The sequence below is a fragment of the Actinia tenebrosa genome, unplaced genomic scaffold (genome assembly GCF_029948245.1).
Source record: "Actinia tenebrosa isolate PJP-AT-01 unplaced genomic scaffold, QUT_ActTen_1.0 PGA_scaffold9__36_contigs__length_13948895, whole genome shotgun sequence".
NCBI lineage: Eukaryota > Metazoa > Cnidaria > Anthozoa > Actiniaria > Actiniidae > Actinia > Actinia tenebrosa.
In genome coordinates this window covers 8,913,311-8,932,440 of record NW_028292586.1, presented here as the reverse complement: position 1 = coordinate 8,932,440, position 19,130 = coordinate 8,913,311, and the positions used below count along the sequence as shown (strand labels likewise).

The following is a 19,130-nucleotide window of genomic DNA, read 5'->3' as shown; positions in this document are numbered from 1 at the left end:
GTCTCTACGTTGTTGCTTCTCAGTCTACATAGTTAATGGTCCTTGATTAAGACGCAGGTGAGAAAGGCATACTATAATTCTTGTTTTTGTCGGTCTACTTTCTTTGTATGCAATAGTAGAAATCACCAAGCATTTAGATTTACAACAGAGGTTCTTTTAAAGAAGTATCATTCGATAAGATTGGACAGATCCTAAAGATTGAGCATGCTTTGAGGAAATTAGGTAAGTGACAAGTCTTGACTAACGTTAACTTGTATTGAGATGCACATGTTAAAACAGAATAAAAAATTAAGCCCTGACATATATTTTCAGGGGTATCGTCGAAATTTTGTGGCGAGCATCCGCATTCCCGACAACACATTTGTCTCTCTTTCTTTCCTGAACTCAAAGATTTCCAACATGTAAGGTAAGCTGTAAAGTCTTGCTACGGTTGTTACGACATGTAAGGGACAGGTCAAAAATTAGAGGGGGGGAGGGGAGGGCTGGTGCAAAGGGGGGCAGGGTCATTATTCAAGTCAGAACCCATTCAAAATAATTAAAACTAGATTAACGGATATAGAAATTCAAGTCTGGCAAGGGGAACTCTTTAACGATGAAAAAACTAGAAGAGGCCCACCAGGCCAAAAAAATAAATTAAGGACATATAGTCTGGTAAAAACAGATTACTGAACACAGAAAATCATTAACCAAATTGAGAATTAGTAATCACGACCTTGAAATCGAAAATTGAAGGCATTCAAGGGAATACTTAAAAAACCAGAAGAAAGGAGATGCTTCCATTGCCCAGATAGTGTAGAAGATGAGAGGCATTTCCTTCTTCACTGTACATTATATTCAAATCTAAGGGAAGAAATCTTCAAGAACATAAATAACATACAATGATTCTCTTTTGTTAAATGAGAACGAGTTGTTTATGTTATTTATAAGTCCGCCCAAAATGTTAGCAGTTGCAGTAGCAAAATATGTCCACAACTGCTTTATAAAAAGATCACATACAATACAGAATTAATATAGTATGTGGTCTTCTGACCCAGACTAGGCAATAAATAGTAATTGTACTAAATAGGTTAAATAGGTGAATCTATTATAACATAAGAAAAACTACTATAAATCAACAATTATAGCCTTCATACGTTAATGTTTGTTATAGCTTATGCATGATAGAAGTGGGTTCCCTGTGGAAGAGAGAGAGAGAGAAGGAGCTCGTGGGAATGGGACAGAGTTGTTATAGGGAAGAGTAGACAAGTTGTTGTGGTTTTTAAAAATGAATCCGGAATTCGAATGATTTTATCTTCAGGACAGCACATATGTGTAAGTATAATGATTCCGTTTTTCTTGGACAGAATATATTCTCACAGAAGGTTTTGCAATTGTCATTCTAGCAAATCGTGAAAACCTGAACTCGTGAAAACCTGAACTCGTGAAAACCTGAACTCGTGAAAACCTGAACTCGTGAAAACCTGAACTCGTGAAAACCTGAACTCGTGAAAACCTGAACTCGTGAAATTAATCCTGCAGCGTGGAATTGTGAAATCATTGACTGACTGAACTCTGAATAAACTGATAATTTAGAACTTGAACGTCACGCATCTTGACTATAGTCCTCGAGATAATCTAGAACCACTACAAAATTCGACATATCGTCAAATCTGAACGAACTGATCGAGAAAGAAAACACAAGATGAATGCCGAAGGAAACCCGAACTTGACCATCGAGCAACAACATGAAAGAATCCTCGAATTAGAAAAACAACTTGAAAACATGATAAAAGGACCGTCTGAATATGGGAGACAACTTGAGCGAGAGTTGGATCTTGGATCCCGAAGAGGTAAGAGAATTATTCAAGAAAATATGAAAGATTTCGAAGGCCGTAAAGCCGAACGGATTACACAAAGACGACATTCCTTGGCGGGATATTTATCCCACCTGTCAAGACTTGTCAACCAAGTTGGAGACGTGGAACGATGCTTCGAAGCCGAAAAAATTGTTGATTATTTAAAGAAATTAGAACTTGCATGGGATTTGTACAGAAATGAATACAGTGTTTACATCGAGGAAGATGTAAGTGAAACAGAACTTTTACGAGTAAGACAACAACACGAACATGCCAAAGATAATTATCACAAGTGTGCCTATGCCGCATGCGAGCGTTTGAGACAGGCACAACAATGTCGAGAAGACGAGCAGGTGCCAGTTCGCCGACAAAGAGATAATGAGACAATAAGCCAATATTCCTACGCAGGGGGGTCTACTAAGTCGAAAACTAGATCGCTGAGCTCTTCGAAGAAACGAGAACTACAGAAAAACGCGGAATTGAAGAAAATGATGGCAGAACAAGCTGAAGAAATAGCAAAATTGGAAGCGGAAATGGAAAAGCACAAGATAGACATTGAACTAGAGAAGCAAAAAACAGTAAGAAAACTGAGATTTGAAGCCAAGATAGCAGAAAAGGAAGCCGAATTTATGTCAGAGGATGAAGAGTCCGATCTAGAATTACCACGTGGACCATGCCTTTACACAAGCACCCCCTTGACAAAGGAAGACCAGACCACTGATTGGGTCGTGAACGAAACCACACGCATCCATGTACCGGATGACCGCGATGAGAGAATAAAACGAGAATACGAATATGAATACCAGAGAAGCTCCCAATGCCCCGAGAAGTACGATGAATATTGGAGAAACTCCCACGTTCCTAAGAGGTACGACATGCAAGAAGAAAGCGCTGACAAGAGCCACGCCCAAAACGTTATGGCCGACGAAAGATACCATTCTGAGAGACCTCGAAGAGAAGAATCCATCTTACAAGAAACTACAACCCACAATGCAATTATGCTGAAGTTGAACATGTTGCAAGCCATGCAGCCTGTAAAGTTCTCCGGAGATGCTGACGACTTCCCCAGTCTTAGAAGCCGCCTGAAAGACAATTTAGAGGACGGATTATTGACCGACGGACAAAAACTGGAGTTCTTACCGAAATTTGTCTGCGGAGAAGCGTATGAAGTAGTTCAACGAGCGTCTGGATGCAAGTACGACGATGTTGTGAAGCTGCTAGAGGAACGATTCGGACACCCATCCGCGGTTGCAGCCGCATGTATCGAAAAACTGACCATTGGTCCAAAGTTAGCCCATGATGACAACAAAGGACTACGTAACTTTGCAGAACAACTTGAATCTGCATCGAAGAAGCTGGAAGGAGAATACGAAATTGAAGCAAGCACGACGTCGAACCTGAAGCTGATCGTAAGTAGGTTGCCAAACTACCTATCAGCAAGGTGGGGAGATACCCTGTACTTCATCAGAGAGAAAGGGATGTCACCGAAGTTGAAGGACCTTGCGGCATTTGTGAAAAGACAAGCAGCAATCAAGAACGATCCCGCCTTTGTCACTACAACTTCATCACGGAACAGTGAATCGAAAACGAACACTGCTAGACCAATGAGATTCACTCACAAGGTAATGAAAGCTCAACCTCCGCTGAAAACCGCCACCTTCACGACCGACGTCAGACCTAAGGAAGCGTATCAAGCCGGTAGTAAAACAGAAAACGCAAGTACGCCGGGTCGCTGTGTCTGCTGCTCTGGAAGCCACGACCTTCTACATTGTACACAGTTCGCAAGGAAAGACATCACGGACAGATGGAACGTCGTGAAGAATAATAAACTGTGTCATGTTTGCTTGAAAGCGGGACACTTAAGAACACAATGCAAATCGAACGAGAGCTGTGGATGCGGAAGTGAGCGACGCCACCACAAGCTGCTACACAACTTTCTCAGACCGAAAGCAGCCCCAGTCGACAAGAAAGCTGAAGAAAGGGAACAAAGAAAGGATCCACCGAGTAACGACCAGAGGCCTGCTCCTGAACAGAGGAAAACCGACCAGTACGCAACCAACGTACGAAATACAGACAAAAGTATACTTCTGCACGTGGTACCGATAAAGATCTCCGCGCCGGATGGAAGTGCGATAACGACGTATGGACTCCTGGACAACGGGTCCCGTGCCACCGTAGTTGACGCCGAAGTGGCAGAGATGATAGGACTCAAAGGAAGAAAGAAAAGAATATCGGTCAATACGCTGATGAATAAAGAAGAAGAAGAGTTTCAACTGGCTGAGTTCCGGATACAGTCTGCCGACGGCGAAGGACAACCAATCACAGTAGAGGAAGGGTTGATATCACAAAAATTCAGCATTTTTGAAGACCTCTTGCCTTCCAATATCAACAGAAATGCGTACCCTCATCTGATAGACATTGAAGTACCGGAAGTAGAAGTCCCGCGGGTATCTGTGTTGATTGGCAAGGATGTTGACGAAGCACACGAGATAATTGAAGTACAGAAATCTGATGAACCTACCTGTAAGCTCCAGGCTCAGAGAGGGCCCCTTGGGTGGGTCATTACGGGTACTATTGAAGGAAAAACACAACGAACGAAACTTGACTTGCACTTTACGGACATAGAAAACCTGAAGTTACGTGAACAGATAGAAAGATTCTGGAAGATAGATGACTATGGAACGAGACAGAATGTCAAAGAAAAAGAGGTGCTTTCAAGAGAAGATCTGAGAGCAGTAGCGAAGCTTGAAGAGACAACAGTGTTTAAAGAAGGACATTACGAGACCGGACTGCTGTGGAAGAAAGATGATGTGAAATTGCCAAACAATCGCGAGCAAGCTGAAAAGAGACTGTTGAGCCTCAAGAAAAGGTTTCAAAAGGATCGAGCGTTCGAAGAAGTGTATCGTGACACCATGAATGGCTACATCGAGAAAGGATACGCGCGCAAACTCTCCGCTGAAGAAACTTCGCAGATTGGACCGCGAACATGGTACTTACCTCACTTCGGAGTTACGAACGTTAATAAGCCAGGAAAAGTGCGTATCGTTTTCGACGCCGCTGCTGAACATGAAGGTACGTCATTGAACAAGAATCTGCTTCAGGGACCCGACTGCACGAACAGTCTGCTTGGCGTATTACTGCGATTCCGTGAAGACAAAGTTGCACTTGTAGCGGACATCGAAAGCATGTTCCATCAAGTCGGAGTACGTGAAGAAGATCAAGACTCTCTAAGATTCTTATGGTGGAGTGGAGATGCTGATGATCCTCCTGAAGAGTATGTGATGACAGTTCATATATTTGGTGCAAGAGACTCGCCGTGTGCAGCAAACTCAACCCTGAAGAAAACAGCGGATGACAACAGCGACGACTTCGATACTGCGACAGTTCACACTGTAAAGAACAACTTTTATGTCGATGACGTCCTAAAGTCGTTACCTAATGCGGACGCTGCAACGCGCATGGCTGACCAACTGACACAGCTGTGTATGAAAGGAGGCTTCAAGTTAACGAAGTTCATCAGCAACGACCGCGAGGTCCTAGCTGAAATACCAGAAGAAAAGAAAGCCACGTCCTTCCTCGATCTGAAACTCCAAGAACTACCAACAGAAAGAGCCCTCGGTGTACGCTGGGATGTTGAGTCAGACACCTTTGGGTTTAAAGTGTCAGAATTGCAGAAACCGAATACAATGAGAGGAGCTCTTTCAACTATTAGTGCGGTTTTCGACCCTCTAAACTTTGCAGCACCGGTGATATTGCCTGCAAAAAGAATCATGCAAGAACTGTGGAAGAAGGAGTATAAGTGGGACCAACCACTTGAAGGTGAGATCCTACAAAAATGGTCAACCTGGAAAGAGAATCTTCCACTGCTGGAGCGAGTATGCGTACCGAGATGTTATTTTACGCGAACAAGTGAACAAAGAATTTCTCTTGAGCTTCACCACTTCTGTGATGCGTCCGAGGTCGGGTATAGAGCAGTATCGTACTTGAGAGCCGAGTATCATGATGGAAGAATCGAATGCTCATTTGTGATGGCTAAGTCCAGAAACACCCCTATCAAGACCTTCACCATCCCTCGTCTTGAATTGCAGTCAGCGGTACTTGCAACGCGTCTTGACAAGACAGTGAGGAAAGAGCTAGAGCTTGATGTCCAACAAGTAACATTTTGGACCGACTCCATGATAGTTCTAAACTATATCAGAAACGAAACTCGACGTTTCCAAATATACGTCGCAAACAGAGTGACCGAAATCAGAGAGGAAACACTGCCCGAACAGTGGAGACATTGTCCAGGCAAGGACAATCCTGCAGATGATGCAAGCCGTGGTCTTGACACTGAAGAATATCTCAAGAACCAACGCTGGCTTAAAGGACCAGAGTTTCTGTGGAAGACGAAAGAGAACTGGCCCGAGAACAAGTTTGAAGAAGTTAGCGTACAAGATCTGGAAGTTAAGAAAGAAGCTTATCTGACCGTACCTGAACGCAGATCATCTGTGGAGGAACTTACAAGGAGGTATTCCAACTGGATAGTACTCCTGCGCCGAGTTGCCTGGCTAGTCAAATTCACCGAATGGATCAAGTCCCGACACGTGAAAGAGAAACGTATTTCTACTGAAGACCTGCAGAACGCTAAATTGAAGGTTGCTAGGATCGTGCAACGTGAAGCCTTTTCCGAAGAAATGCAGAGCCTCAAGAAGAAGAAACAAGTTCAAGGACACAGCCCCACGGCAAGTCTAAGCCCAAAGTTACATGATGATGGTCTACTTCGTGTTGGTGGAAGATTGGCTAAGGCACCAATTTCCCATGACGCAATGCACCCAATAATTTTGCCTCGGAAGAGTCACGTTACGACAATCTTGATACGTTACTTGCATGAGAAGAACGGACACTGTGGTCAAGAGCAAGTGCTAGCCCTCCTGAGAGAACAATTCTGGGTAATCCAAGCACGAGTTGCCATAAAAAGAATCCTCGGAAGATGTATCGATTGCAAGAAACAGAGACCTCAAACGACAAACCAAGAAATGGGTGAGCTACCAAAAGTTCGCTTAACACCATATGAACCACCATTTACCTACACAGGGGTAGATTATTTTGGACCCTTCCATATCAAGAGAGGAAGAGGACGAGTAACCGAGAAGAGATGGGGAGCCATCTTTGTGTGCATGAACTCCCGCGCCGTCCACTTGGAGGTCGCAAAATCGCTGGAAACTGACGACTTTATCATGGTCTTGGTAAGGTTCCTGAACCGAAGAGGTCACGTCTAAGAAATAAGATCGGATAATGGAACAAATTTTGTCGGGGCGGGCAGAGAAATCAAGGAAGCCATTAAAGAGATAGACTCCCGCAAGATTGCGGGGGAGCTGATGGAACGCGGATGCAAATGGGTATTTCACCCACCAGGAGCCCCACACATGTCAGGTGTATGGGAACGGCTTGTGAAAACTGTCAAGAGAAGCATCAAAGCCATAATGGGACAAGAGACAGTCAACGAAGAAGTGCTACATACCGTATTTACCGAGGCGGAGCGCATTTCCAATGGCAGACCGCTAACTCGAAATCCGCCGAATCCTGATGATGACGAACCGTTAACTCCGAGTCATTTCCTGAACGTCCGTCCAACCACCAACCTACCCTCTGAGATGATAGACGAATCGGACAAATACAGCAAGAAACGATGGAGACAAGCACAGTTGTTAGCCAACCATTACTGGAAGAGATGGCTGAAAGAATATATACCCTCACTACAAGAGAGACAAAAATGGCGACAACCAAAGAGAAACATACAGATTGATGATTTGGTGCTGGTAGCTGACGAAAACCCTACAAGGAACAAATGGCCGCTAGGCAGAGTTACTAAGGTGTTTCCAGGAAGTGATGGTTTGGTTCGAAGTGTAGAAGTGAAGACTAAGGAAAACAGCTACCGACGTCCAATCCACAAGTTATGCTTGCTGGAAGCCGAAGATGAAGATGACGTTTGAACCAAGAGACTCAGACTTTGCGTTTATAATTTAGTTGAAACTGTTATAGTATGAACGTTTTAGTATAGACCGTTCATAGGGGGCGGAATGTTATAGCTTATGCATGATAGAAGTGGGTTCCCTGTGGAAGAGAGAGAGAGAGAAGGAGCTCGTGGGAATGGGACAGAGTTGTTATAGGGAAGAGTAGACAAGTTGTTGTGGTTTTTAAAAAATGAATCCGGAATTCGAATGATTTTATCTTCAGGACAGCACATATGTGTAAGTATAATGATTCCGTTTTTCTTGGACAGAATATATTCTCATAGAAGGTTTTGCAATTGTCATTCTAGCGAATCGTGAAAACCTGAACTCGTGAAAACCTGAACTCGTGAAAACCTGAACTCGTGAAAACCTGAACTCGTGAAAACCTGAACTCGTGAAAACCTGAACTCGTGAAATTAATCCTGCAGCGTGGAATTGTGAAATCATTGACTGACTGAACTCTGAATAAACTGATAATTTAGAACTTGAACGTCACGCATCTTGACTATAGTCCTCGAGATAATCTAGAACCACTACAATGTTTATTCGGGTAAAATGTCCATGCATTTTCTAATACTCGTTACCGAATAAAAAAGTCTGTCTGTCTGTCTGTCTTATTTTTCATGCAGGCTAAAAGGGAGGGCCTGCAGAAAGAATTGTGCAAGTATTTAAGGGAGGGCCAAATTGTTTTGTATATAAGGAAAGGGAGGGCCACTAGAATATACAGGCCAAAAACAGGCCAAAAACTCTTTCTGAACTGAGAAATATATTGGTGTACTTCTCTAGATATTATCAAGAACAGTCGGATGGCTTCGTGTGGGTTATTTGCTCATGTTGGTGGAGTATGCGGCGGACCTCTAGATAACCCCGCTAATGTAGAATGTGTTTCGCTTGGATTCAGCTGAAACTTCCTAAGAATACTCTTTGAAGGTCCAATAATCACTGTATAAAGTGTTTTCTCGATATTCAGTACCAAAGTATGATATTTTTACGATTATTTTTTGGAGTCTGTGACGTCATACACTCAACATCGAACGTCGCTCCATACATTTCTTTGTAGTTTATGATCAAAATATCAGTAGTAAAGGGAGAAAGAAATACCCAAACACCCCAAAATATAAATTATAGTCATAAGTAATGTGAAATAAGCACATTAGCCACCCTTTGGGCTTCATAGGAATAAAATGAATTAAGGATTTATATACAAAGAAATATATGTAGCAATGTTTGATGTTGAGTGTATGACGTCACACACTCCAAAAAATAATCGTAAAAATATTTTCGTCGTAGTAACACTTTAAGATATTTACGCTTTACAATCACTTTCTTCTGGAATGACTGCGCAGCTAGAATGTTTTTAAAAACAAAATATAATTTTGAACAAATATTTTTTACAAATAGAAACACGTAAAAACTAAATAGTTCATTAACATTGTCAACTAGATGACTTAACAAAATAAAACGCATTCTTTTTGGTAGAACACAAGAGTGATTACGCGGTGTTTGGAGTTCCTGTGTTTATGTCACGCATTCTTCATTGTTTTCAAAGTCTGTCGCGGTAGTGTCCATTTAGATATAGCACCGTGTTAATAATGAGTGAAATTAAGGTAAGATATTTCAAGAATATAATATTATAACACGTTTAAACTCCTTCTAATACATAAGGTTAGCTTAGTTTTTGATATTTTGACATTTTTGGCATCGATAGCGTGATCCGATATAGTGATGGCCAGACTCGATTCAACTGGTTTCAGATCCAGTCATGATGAATGCTTCGAACCTCTTCCAAGAGATTTTCCTTGATTGTATCAGCTCGAACATTGTAATTAAAGTATTGTACTGTGGCTTTAGGAAGTTTATTGTGAATTGCAAGCGAATAGAGGCATGATTTCGTGATTTCAGGGGTCTTATTCGTGGATTGTAAACACAACGCCTTGTAAATTGATGTCAAATATGGCTGAAAATGGGGTTGACATACAGCGCTCTCCAAGTTTCGTTTGTGAATTGCCCCAAAATTTTATTTTATAAAACTAAGCCATGGGTATCCCTCTTTACTCCTGGTGCAATAGCTTTGAGCTAGGCCATGTACCAGTGGCGATACAGATTTTTGAATATGATGCACGTAAAACCTGGTGAAAACGTACAAATAATTGAAAAATCTATAAAATATTAAATTTATATCTTGCTTTAAAGACAAATAGCTCTAAATAGTCACTATCATATCAACTTTTAGTCTGGTAAATTTATTTGGTAAAATATGTACGAAATCTAGTGATTTTTAGCACTTTTAGGAGTGCACACGAACGGCCTTTGAAAACCGGAAATGACGTCAAATTTCACATTTTCGCGCCGTTTGCCGGAAATAAAATTCCGATCGAACTAAAACTTATAGCGATGAATTCAGTGCATGGAGGCCTTCACTCATGCCAATTTTGAGAAATTTGGAAAAAATTTATTTTGCAACTCATAGGTGACCCTTAGTGCAAACCCCTCTTAATAGAGTGCGAGAACTTGAAATTGGGTTTCCTGTATTCCTGAAATAGACCATAATACAAATGATGCAATTTGATTGCTCTCGTCGATCGACTTGATTCCGCGGACTTTTGTTTTCATTATGGTTAAAGTTCTCATAATTAATGCAGTGATAAAAGGATATCACGAGTTCAAGATTAAGCCCCCGATAGGAATGAGTCTCAAGGTCACGAAATAATACGGGAACGAATTCTCGGTTTTCACTTTACGTCATAGGGTATCGTATTTCCGGTCGTCGGCCATATTGGTGTACAGACGGCTAATTTGCATATGTCAAATTGCAATGTTTTGGCTTAGGTTTTAGTATGTTTGAAAGTTGTAGCGAGGAATCTGACGAATCTGCTCAAGAAATATTAGAAAAACCCGATGAAAAAGATTGCCCTCTTGTTCCTCTGTTATCAGAATACTCTAAAAAGCTAGAAAGTCGTGTAAAACGTCGTTATGTAGAGAAAATTTCAGTGATTGGTATCGACCCGGCTACGCTGTGGAATGCGAAGTTGGATCCGGAATGTTTACCTCCTATCGAAGCTACGGATCTATTATCCTATTTGGTTTTGGATACCAGCTTTTATACAGCTAAGCAGTTCAAAGCCTTTAAGAGTTTGGAAGCGTATAATCAGATGGTTTCTGGATTTATCACCAGCGTACAAGGGAAGGTTATCGCGGGAAAGTACGTGGTCTTAGCAAAGGTGCGACATTCCCAGCGTATGAATGACCCTCCGATCCCCATTTGGATTATTTCAAGTGAAGAAGGAACTGTTATTTCGGCCCACTGCATGGGATGTAAGGCAGGTTTAGCGGAAACGTGTTCCCATGTTGCAAGCGTGCTTTTTTATATCGAAGCATGGACAAGAATCAACGGAAAACTAGCATGTACCCAAGTCAAATGCACGTGGCTTTTGCCGACCTACGTGAATGAAGTTCCCTACGCTAGAGCTCGGGATATCAATTTTAAATCATCTAAGAAGCTAAAAGCTGAGTTGGACTTTAAGATAGATGCCTGTGTGGGGGAGAAACAGTCAGAATCCAGCGCTCAAGCAAGGCCTTGCAAAACATCGAACGTTTTAAGACCACCAAATGAGGATGAAATGAACGCTCAGCTGGAAAAGTTGAATGGTTTGAATGCAAAACCAGTCATCCTAAGTCTATTTAAACCTTATTGTGATAGATTTATATCAAGAAGCCAACATGTTGCTACAATACCAGATTTATATGACCCTGGTTACCTCAACCTCAGCTATCCAGACCTGCTAAAAAAATGTTTCGAAGTCAACTTAAACCTTGATGATAGAGCACTACATGCCATTGAAGCAGACACAAGAAAGCAATCCAAGGGTAACCTCTTCTACCGACATCGGGCTGGCCGCATTGGTGCTTCAGTCAGTTGGTCTGTGGCACACAGTAATGCGACGCAGCCTTCACAGTCTTTGATAAAGTCTCTCTGCTACCCCCACTTGTTTAAAGTCACCTCGAAAGCTGTTACCCATGGCAAGAAACATGAGGCATCTGCTGTTGAGGCATATGTTTCTCTTATGAAGCAGACTCACAAAGACTTTCAAGTTGGGTATTGTGGAATTATTGTGGATAAAGAACATCCCTGGTTGCATGCCACTCCTGACTTCATGCCTTCTTGTTCCTGTTGTGGTGATGGTTGTGGGGAGGTTAAATGTCCCTATGGAATTGAAAATGGTGATTTTAATTCCTACATTTCAAAGAAGACCTCCTGTCTTGAAAAGGTAAATGGTCAATTCAGGATGAAGAGAAACCACCAGTACTATTTCCAAGTCCAGCAGCAGCTGAATATAACTAAGATGAAGTACTGTGACTTTGTTGTCTTTGCCTTCAATGCTAGTAATCAACCAGTGTTTTATCATGAAAGGATATATCCTGATTACATCCTGTGGGAATCACTACAACCAAAGCTGACCAAGTTTTGGAGGATTTGCATTCTCCCAGAAGTTTTGGGTCGATGGTACACAAGAAAATGCCACATGCCAAGTCTAACACAAGTTTCAGTAGTTTGCAATGACATTTCTATTTGTTATTGCAGAAAAGCTACTGAAGAGGAAACCATCACCTGCTCCAACCCCAAGTGCCCTTTTATAAAGTTTCATTCGTCATGTCTGGGAATAAGTGATCAAGTCCCGAGGATTTGGTATTGTCCTACCTGTCGTCTGCTGCCAGAATTCAAAAGAAGTGCAAAAACCAGGAATGCAGCAGAGCAGGATACATGTAACAAAGCACTCAGCCTGGATAGCATCTGCATTTGTAAGTCCAAGCCAAGATTAGATCAAAGGCTTCTTGAATGTCACAGTAAAGACTGTCAAAATGGAAAATTCTTTCATTTAGACTGCCTTAATTATAAAAGGATGCCAAACAACAGCAAGATCGGGTACTCCGCCAGAATTTTGGTAGGGGTGTTCCACTGGGATTCTGAAAGGGGTACCCTGTTTATGACATAAAAACTCAAAATTGTAGACCCTGTTTATGAAAAAATATATAATTTATTGCACTGAGTTCCTGTTTCAATTGTCATGTCATCTCGCGTATCGTTTTTTTTTTTTTTGTTTTTGTTTACGACCATAATAACCAGTTTCGGTCAATACGAAAGTAGAAACCCTGAATATGACAGGAAACTCAAGAAGAACTTGGAACTTGAGTGAAATTGCATACCCTGTTTACGACAAGCAGCTCGACAAACCCTACCCTGTTCAGCGGATCATCCCCGTATAGTCCATATATGGAAGTAACACTCTTACGCTGCGGAACCATATGTCCCTACTGTTGGTAATTACGTATATAAGCCTACTACAACTGAGTCAGAAATGTTTTGTTTTCTAGCAATCTGCAAACAATGTCGAATGCAATTAAAGTCTGAAGTTGATTTACTGCAATATCGATCCCTACCCGAGAATGAAGAAGATCCGGTCATTCAAACGTCAGATGATGAACAAAACGTTGAAGAGCCTGACATTGCTTCAAGTGAGTGTGCAACAAAAAACAGTGACGCGGGGAGTGAAGTAAGTAAATAATTTGAGAATCATCGTTCAAGATGATATCGAGTAAATAATGCTAGTGGGGGAACATGATTCAAATTCTTTTGCAGCTATTAGATGATTTGCAATATGCATTAGAGAAGCTGAACTTAGAGGAGGACCCAGCAGTGATCTTTTCAGACTCAACAGAGGGTAGTAATGGCTCCATAGACCTTTCAAAACAGAAACTCCAGAAGTTAAACGAATTTCTACGAGTGTGCAAAGGTAACGCAGAGTTTGGTTCGATTGGACAGCCCAATAAACCATGGGAAAATATGAGCCAGCGTAGCAAGAACGTCTACATCAATAGAGCCACCGAAGCCATTGTTTCTGTATTGGATGTCTTAACTCCGGGTGATGCGAATAATCTTTGGGAAGCTGTGCAGTCCTCTCACTCTGTCGATAAAGTTCTTGGCGTTTTACAATCAACCGAGAGACAGTATCTTGAAGCTTTGGCTGAAGCGTACCAAAATGCAGGAAGCTGGGATACCAAACGCAACATTCTTGCAATCATGAGTGACCTGGTGACATTTTGTCAGATTCAAAAGTTTATTCCCGGCCTGACTAAGTATCGTTTTCAGGCAGCAAGAATGCACATTCTGAAGCATGGTCGGGGTAACCCTGTTCTTAAAGAGAAAAGTCCTCGAATTAGAATCGATCCAAACCAGCTTGATCATTTCCTGTCCTTTATAACAAGCAGCCATGTCGTACAGGATCTTCCCTTCGGTCAACGTTACTTGCACTTATCGAATGGTCAGGTTTTAGAGACTCCCAATGTCATACGACTTATGATTCCTCAGAGGATCATAAATCAGTATACCCAGTTCTGTAATGAAAGTAATGTGAAAGTTCTAAGTCCATCTACCATGTACCGAATACTCTCGGTTTGCACTGCCACAGTGCGAAAATCCCTCCAAGGTCTAGATTACCTTTCAGCAGATGGAGCAAAAGGCTTTGATGACTTGACTATCCTTATCAATCAACTTGCTGATTATGGCCAAGACAAAGCCTGGATCAAAAACTGCGAAGGAATGCTAAAAATAGGAAAGCAGTATATAAAAAACGACTACAAGGTTCGTAATCATAACAAAACAAAACCGTATTCAGTACCACAGCGCATTGAAAAAATTAAGATCTTTTTTATCTCTTTATTCAAGCTCATTTTTAGATTTAAAAAAAAAAAAACGTTTTCTTGCAAAAGGAGAAAGGGCAAGAACCCAAAACCACACAAAACGACCAAAAGAACGGGAAATGTGTGATTTTATTATTAAACGATATGAATTTATTATAGGTTCACATATCAGAGAAATCTCAAGTGAAAGATCACTGTACTGTTTACGCACTCAACGACCCAAATGAAAAGAAGTTGTGTTCATCATGTAGCGATCACCAACATGACCTTAGTTGCTCTTCTTGTGAGGAACTAAAAACTGTCCTTTCTTCAATCAAGAACGCAGTGGCAAACGTTTCGAAGCGTCTAGGAAACGAAAAGGGCGATGATATGATGTTTTCTTGTCAACAGGCAATACAGGCTATAGATACTTGGAAATCCCACCAACTTCGATCATTGAGACAAGACAAATCACGAATCGACATGATAAATGAATTAGATGAGAGTACAGTGTTGATCACCCAAGACTGGGCGATGAAATTTCTTCCCCAGAAGTATCGAGAAACTCAGACCGATTGGTTCGGAAAGAGAGGGATTAGTTGGCACATATCTGTAGTGGTCCGAAGAACAGCAGCAGGACAGCTCCAGCACCAAGCATTTGTACACATTGCAAAAAACTGTAGCCAAGACAGCGATGACGTGGTGTCTATCATGGAACACACCCAGAGGCAACTCAAAAGTGAGTATCCTGAAATCACTGGTGCTGTGTACAAGCAAGACAACGCGGGGTGTTATCACAGTGCAGCTATGATAACTGCCTGTCACTTCATGCAGAAAGAGACCGGAATTAGAGTTAAGCGTATTGATTTTAGCGATCCTCAAGGAGGGAAAGGCTCTTGTGATCGTAAGGCCGCAACGATCAAAGCACACTTTCGTCGTTACATTAACGAAGGACACGATGTTTGCAATGCAGAAGCCTTAAAGGAAGCCATTCTCTCCCATGGTGGTGTGCGTGGTGTTAGAGTTGCTGTGATTGACGCTGCTGGCTTACAAACAATCCAGGGAATTAAACTAGTTGGGATTAACTCCTTTAATAATTTCAAGTACAGCAAAGATAAGCTTACGATGTGGAAAGCGTATGACATTGGTAAAGGGAAATCTCTTGACTGGGCTACACAACAAGGTAATTAACGAATTTTTATTTAAGCCCTCCTTATTTATTGTTTTTAATATTACGATCATTATATATGTTATCGTTTTTGTTTTTTCCCACAACGAAAATGATAAACTGGTAGTGAAAAGAGGAGGAAAAAAATTACGAAAAAAAGAATATAAGAAAAAACAAGAACATGAAGAGAGAGAGAGAGAGAGAATTAATAAATAAGAACTAATCAATATATCTTTTTTTTTTTGTTAGATTTTCGAAGCCCTTCCTTTGCAAAGTTTATCGAATCTTTTTCAGAAGGGTATTTTGTTGAAATCATTCAACGACCGGAGAGTGTGGAGGCCCAAGAAAGTAGAGATAACGAAAAAGATAAAGTGGAAGACGACGTAGAAGACAGTGAAGGATCAACCGCAAAATTTTTCGCCTGCCCTAAAGATGGCTGCGTTAAAGAGTACAAGAGATATAGTTCTCTTGAAAACCTTATCCAATATGGTGAATGTAAGCGTGTTCAAGAGAGAGAGAGCTTAATGGATAAGGCCAAGATTATTTACCGAGAAACATTACTTTATGGTGCTGATAGTGTCCCAGATATGTCCAGCTCGATGCTCTACACCTCACCTGCAGATGACTGTCTACCAATGGGCTGGGCTTTGAAAAGATCTAAAAAGACATCGCGATTCAGTGACCGACAGAAACTTTATCTTAACGACAAGTTTTTAATAGGACAGGCAACTGGCCACAAGATTGACGCAGGGACTGTATCGCGCGACATGAGATATGCTAAAGACAGCAATGGCAACAGGCTGTTCACGATTGATGAGTTCTTAACACCACAGCAAATACAATCGTATTTCAGTAGAACAGCTGCAAAGCTGAAGGGCGTACCAGTAGATACCCTAGCTACTGATGCAGCGGGAGAGCAATTCGCTGCAGCTACAGAGGAAGAAAGCTATCAATCGACGCGAGAGGAAGTCATCCAGCAATGTGGGCTTCTACATCCCATTACACACGAGACCTACAATCTTTGTCGGCTTAACAAGTCTAATGGGCTTAAACAATTAAGTATTAACGTGCTTGCTAGCATTTGTGAGTATTTTGATATAGATACGGATAACATCACCAGTCGTCGAAAGGCCCCTTATATCGATCTTTTAAGGACAACTTTACAGTCGTGTTCTTGTGTACTGGGATCCGTTTGATTGATTCATGGTCAGAATCATAAAGAAAATCAGTATACAGCCAAGACCGCTATTATTATTTTATAGATCTTGCGCTTGGGTTTCCTGTGTGTAACGCAATATCGTGTTATTTGTTTGTAGTTCCGATCGCGGCAAATATATAAACTCTCGCTATCGAAAATCGCGCGCCAAATGAATGGAATCTATCTTGTATTTTTGGTAAGTTCTAATTAACTGCTAAATAATTATAAAATTAATGTTTAAATTCCTAAGAATTGCGTGTAGCGAGATGGAAAATCAAATGAGTTTCGTTCATTTAACTTTGTTAGAAAATTTTACTATTTCCAGTGTGAAGTGAGTTGCTCCAGTTTAAAATATAATTTTTAATTTCTCACAAAATGCAACTCGAACGTGTTAAAGGTTATAAGAAATGATTTTGCTAGTCAGTTTTGATGATCTAAGTCATTCTACGGGCAAAGGGATTTGTTCACTACGCTGAAGACGCGAGTTTGCGTGACGTAACAATACCGTAACGCGTGGATGTTTGAGATTATGAGTCTTTCAATTTTCGACTCTCTGAATCCTGTTTTCAACTGGCCCCAAAATTTTATTTTACATTTCGAAAGAAGACATGCCCTTCGTTGTTCCAGAAGTATTTTTTTGTCCTGGATCGACATACCAGTGGAGATATTTTAGTGTGAAGTTGGCTTATTTTTGCTCTTCTTGAATTTGCTTCAAAATCGAAAAAACTCAAAAATCTGTAAAATATTCCACGTATTACATATTTATCAAGAAAACTAATAAAATGTAGAAAAATGCCTATACTTTCTATGTATCAACTTTAAAAGTGCATAGCGTTTGAGATTGATATAGAAATGAGCTTGGGTTGAGAGGTAGTATTCCAACCCCAAAAGTCGCCCTAAAACGGCGAAAATCAAAATTGCCTCCGTTCATAAAAAATAACGTCCCAATAAGCCTTTGAGTTATTTTGTGTTTAATAGTAGCCCAAATGCTATGATCTGGCAAAGTTTGAAGAATTTTGATTTTTCAAGGTCTGCTCACGTTGTTTGGTTTTTAGGGACTAGCCCTCTTAAGAGCGACTGTCCAGAAATATCGAGCACGGGGCGGCCACAGTCAAAAAATAAAAGTCCTTCATTTTTGGTCTGTAGACACTATTAGATGAGTTTATGAACGTACTGGGGTCGGTTTTTCGATCTACGTAAAAAATCCGGATTTTTTTGAAAAAAACGATTTCATCCCGTGTCGGTCTAAAAATTGCTCAAGAAACGGCTGCGAATAACGCTTTCAAAAACATTCTCGCTCCAAGTGAAAACCCAAGTTACAATCAAATTTGCAACTGAATTCAAGAAAAGGGGTGTTGAACAATTGTTCCAGGTGATTTTAGACGTTTTAAACTAAACTTTAGATAGAAAAAATTGCATTCTTCCAGCACAGTTATTCACAGTCTCGATTTTACCTCACATTTATAAAAGCGATTTTTTGCATGTGGCCATTCTCCAATTTTTACAAAACTCAAGCTGTACAATGTTCAAATGATAGAATAACACGAACTACAAAAATTAGTTTGGGTTTTTTCACAGGCCTTATGAAAACGTTATGCGAAGTTGGAAAAATTTGCCATGTAAATATGCAAATTAGCAGTTTCTTTACATCTCCACACCACAGATCACGGCCGCGAAAAAAGTCATCTAAAATAGTTTTAACAGCTTATTAATCCACACATTAGCCTATCTAAGGACTATCTAAGCATGATTGGCCTCTGTTATTATTTTAAACGATTATTTGTTGAAGTTAAGCCTACACTTTCGGTGTTGAAGACACTCAGCTTGCTTGTCTCGGTGGCATTCCATCGGTGCGTAGTAAACTTAGTAATCATAAATGACTGTTAACATGCTCTATAAATGCTACTATTCCTCACTAGTGGTATCCAGCTTATCACATAGTATTTTCACATACCGAGTATGCTTGAAAGTTTGCATTACTTTGTAAATAAGCAGGGATCAAACCTGTCAAAGCGGATTATGTGAGCTGATGGCGTGACAAACGACATTTTGCGCGGAGCCGGACGTGACGTCGTTTGGTACAGTACGTTTTTTATTGCCTGAACATCTTGTGATTTTGCATAAACTAAAGCAATTTTTAGACCGACACGGGATGAAATCGTTTTTTTCAAGGAAATCCGGATTTTTTACGTAGATCGAAAAACCGACCCCAGTACGTTCATAAACACATCAAACAGTGTCTACAGACCAAAAAT

The 19,130-nt window shown here is 40.9% G+C and overlaps 4 protein-coding genes across 4 annotated transcripts; all 4 read left to right on the top strand.

Moving 5' to 3' along the window:
* Window positions 1–1,681: 1,681 nt before the first annotated feature.
* Window positions 1,682–7,096, top strand: LOC116287720 (uncharacterized). Its single transcript, XM_031694410.2, has one exon. It carries the CDS (start codon window positions 1,682–1,684, stop codon window positions 7,094–7,096), a length of 5,415 nt encoding a protein of 1,804 aa, XP_031550270.2.
* A 47-nt stretch (window positions 7,097–7,143) lies between these two features.
* LOC148904721 (uncharacterized) lies at window positions 7,144–8,352 on the top strand. The gene is made up of 2 exons (XM_089024768.1): window positions 7,144–8,068; window positions 8,140–8,352. The coding sequence occupies exon 1, from the start codon at window positions 7,196–7,198 to the stop codon at window positions 7,808–7,810; it is 615 nt and encodes a 204-aa protein (XP_088880894.1). The 5' UTR covers window positions 7,144–7,195; the 3' UTR covers window positions 7,811–8,068; window positions 8,140–8,352.
* A 2,209-nt stretch (window positions 8,353–10,561) lies between these two features.
* LOC148904720 (uncharacterized) lies at window positions 10,562–13,181 on the top strand. The gene is made up of 2 exons (XM_089024488.1): window positions 10,562–12,805; window positions 13,168–13,181. Exons 1-2 carry the CDS (start codon window positions 10,669–10,671, stop codon window positions 13,179–13,181), a joined length of 2,151 nt encoding a protein of 716 aa, XP_088880614.1. The 5' UTR covers window positions 10,562–10,668.
* A 29-nt stretch (window positions 13,182–13,210) lies between these two features.
* LOC148904719 (uncharacterized) lies at window positions 13,211–17,065 on the top strand. The gene is made up of 4 exons (XM_089024769.1): window positions 13,211–13,383; window positions 13,470–14,471; window positions 14,690–15,692; window positions 15,927–17,065. The coding sequence occupies exons 1-4, from the start codon at window positions 13,225–13,227 to the stop codon at window positions 16,871–16,873; spliced, it is 3,111 nt and encodes a 1,036-aa protein (XP_088880895.1). The 5' UTR covers window positions 13,211–13,224; the 3' UTR covers window positions 16,874–17,065.
* The last annotated feature ends 2,065 nt before the right edge of the window (window positions 17,066–19,130 follow it).

Bases quoted from the DNA above. Each gene is read 5' to 3' on its own strand.
- LOC116287720 (XM_031694410.2), top strand. From the start codon at position 1,682: ATGAATGCCGAAGGAAACCCGAACTTGACCATCGAGCAACAACATGAA.
- LOC148904721 (XM_089024768.1), top strand. From the start codon at position 7,196: ATGGAACGCGGATGCAAATGGGTATTTCACCCACCAGGAGCCCCACAC.
- LOC148904720 (XM_089024488.1), top strand. From the start codon at position 10,669: ATGTTTGAAAGTTGTAGCGAGGAATCTGACGAATCTGCTCAAGAAATA.
- LOC148904719 (XM_089024769.1), top strand. From the start codon at position 13,225: ATGCAATTAAAGTCTGAAGTTGATTTACTGCAATATCGATCCCTACCC. The intron at 14,472-14,689 runs GTTCGTAATCAT...AATTTATTATAG, and splicing joins ATATAAAAAACGACTACAAG to GTTCACATATCAGAGAAATC. The intron at 15,693-15,926 runs GTAATTAACGAA...TTTTTTTGTTAG, and splicing joins TGACTGGGCTACACAACAAG to ATTTTCGAAGCCCTTCCTTT.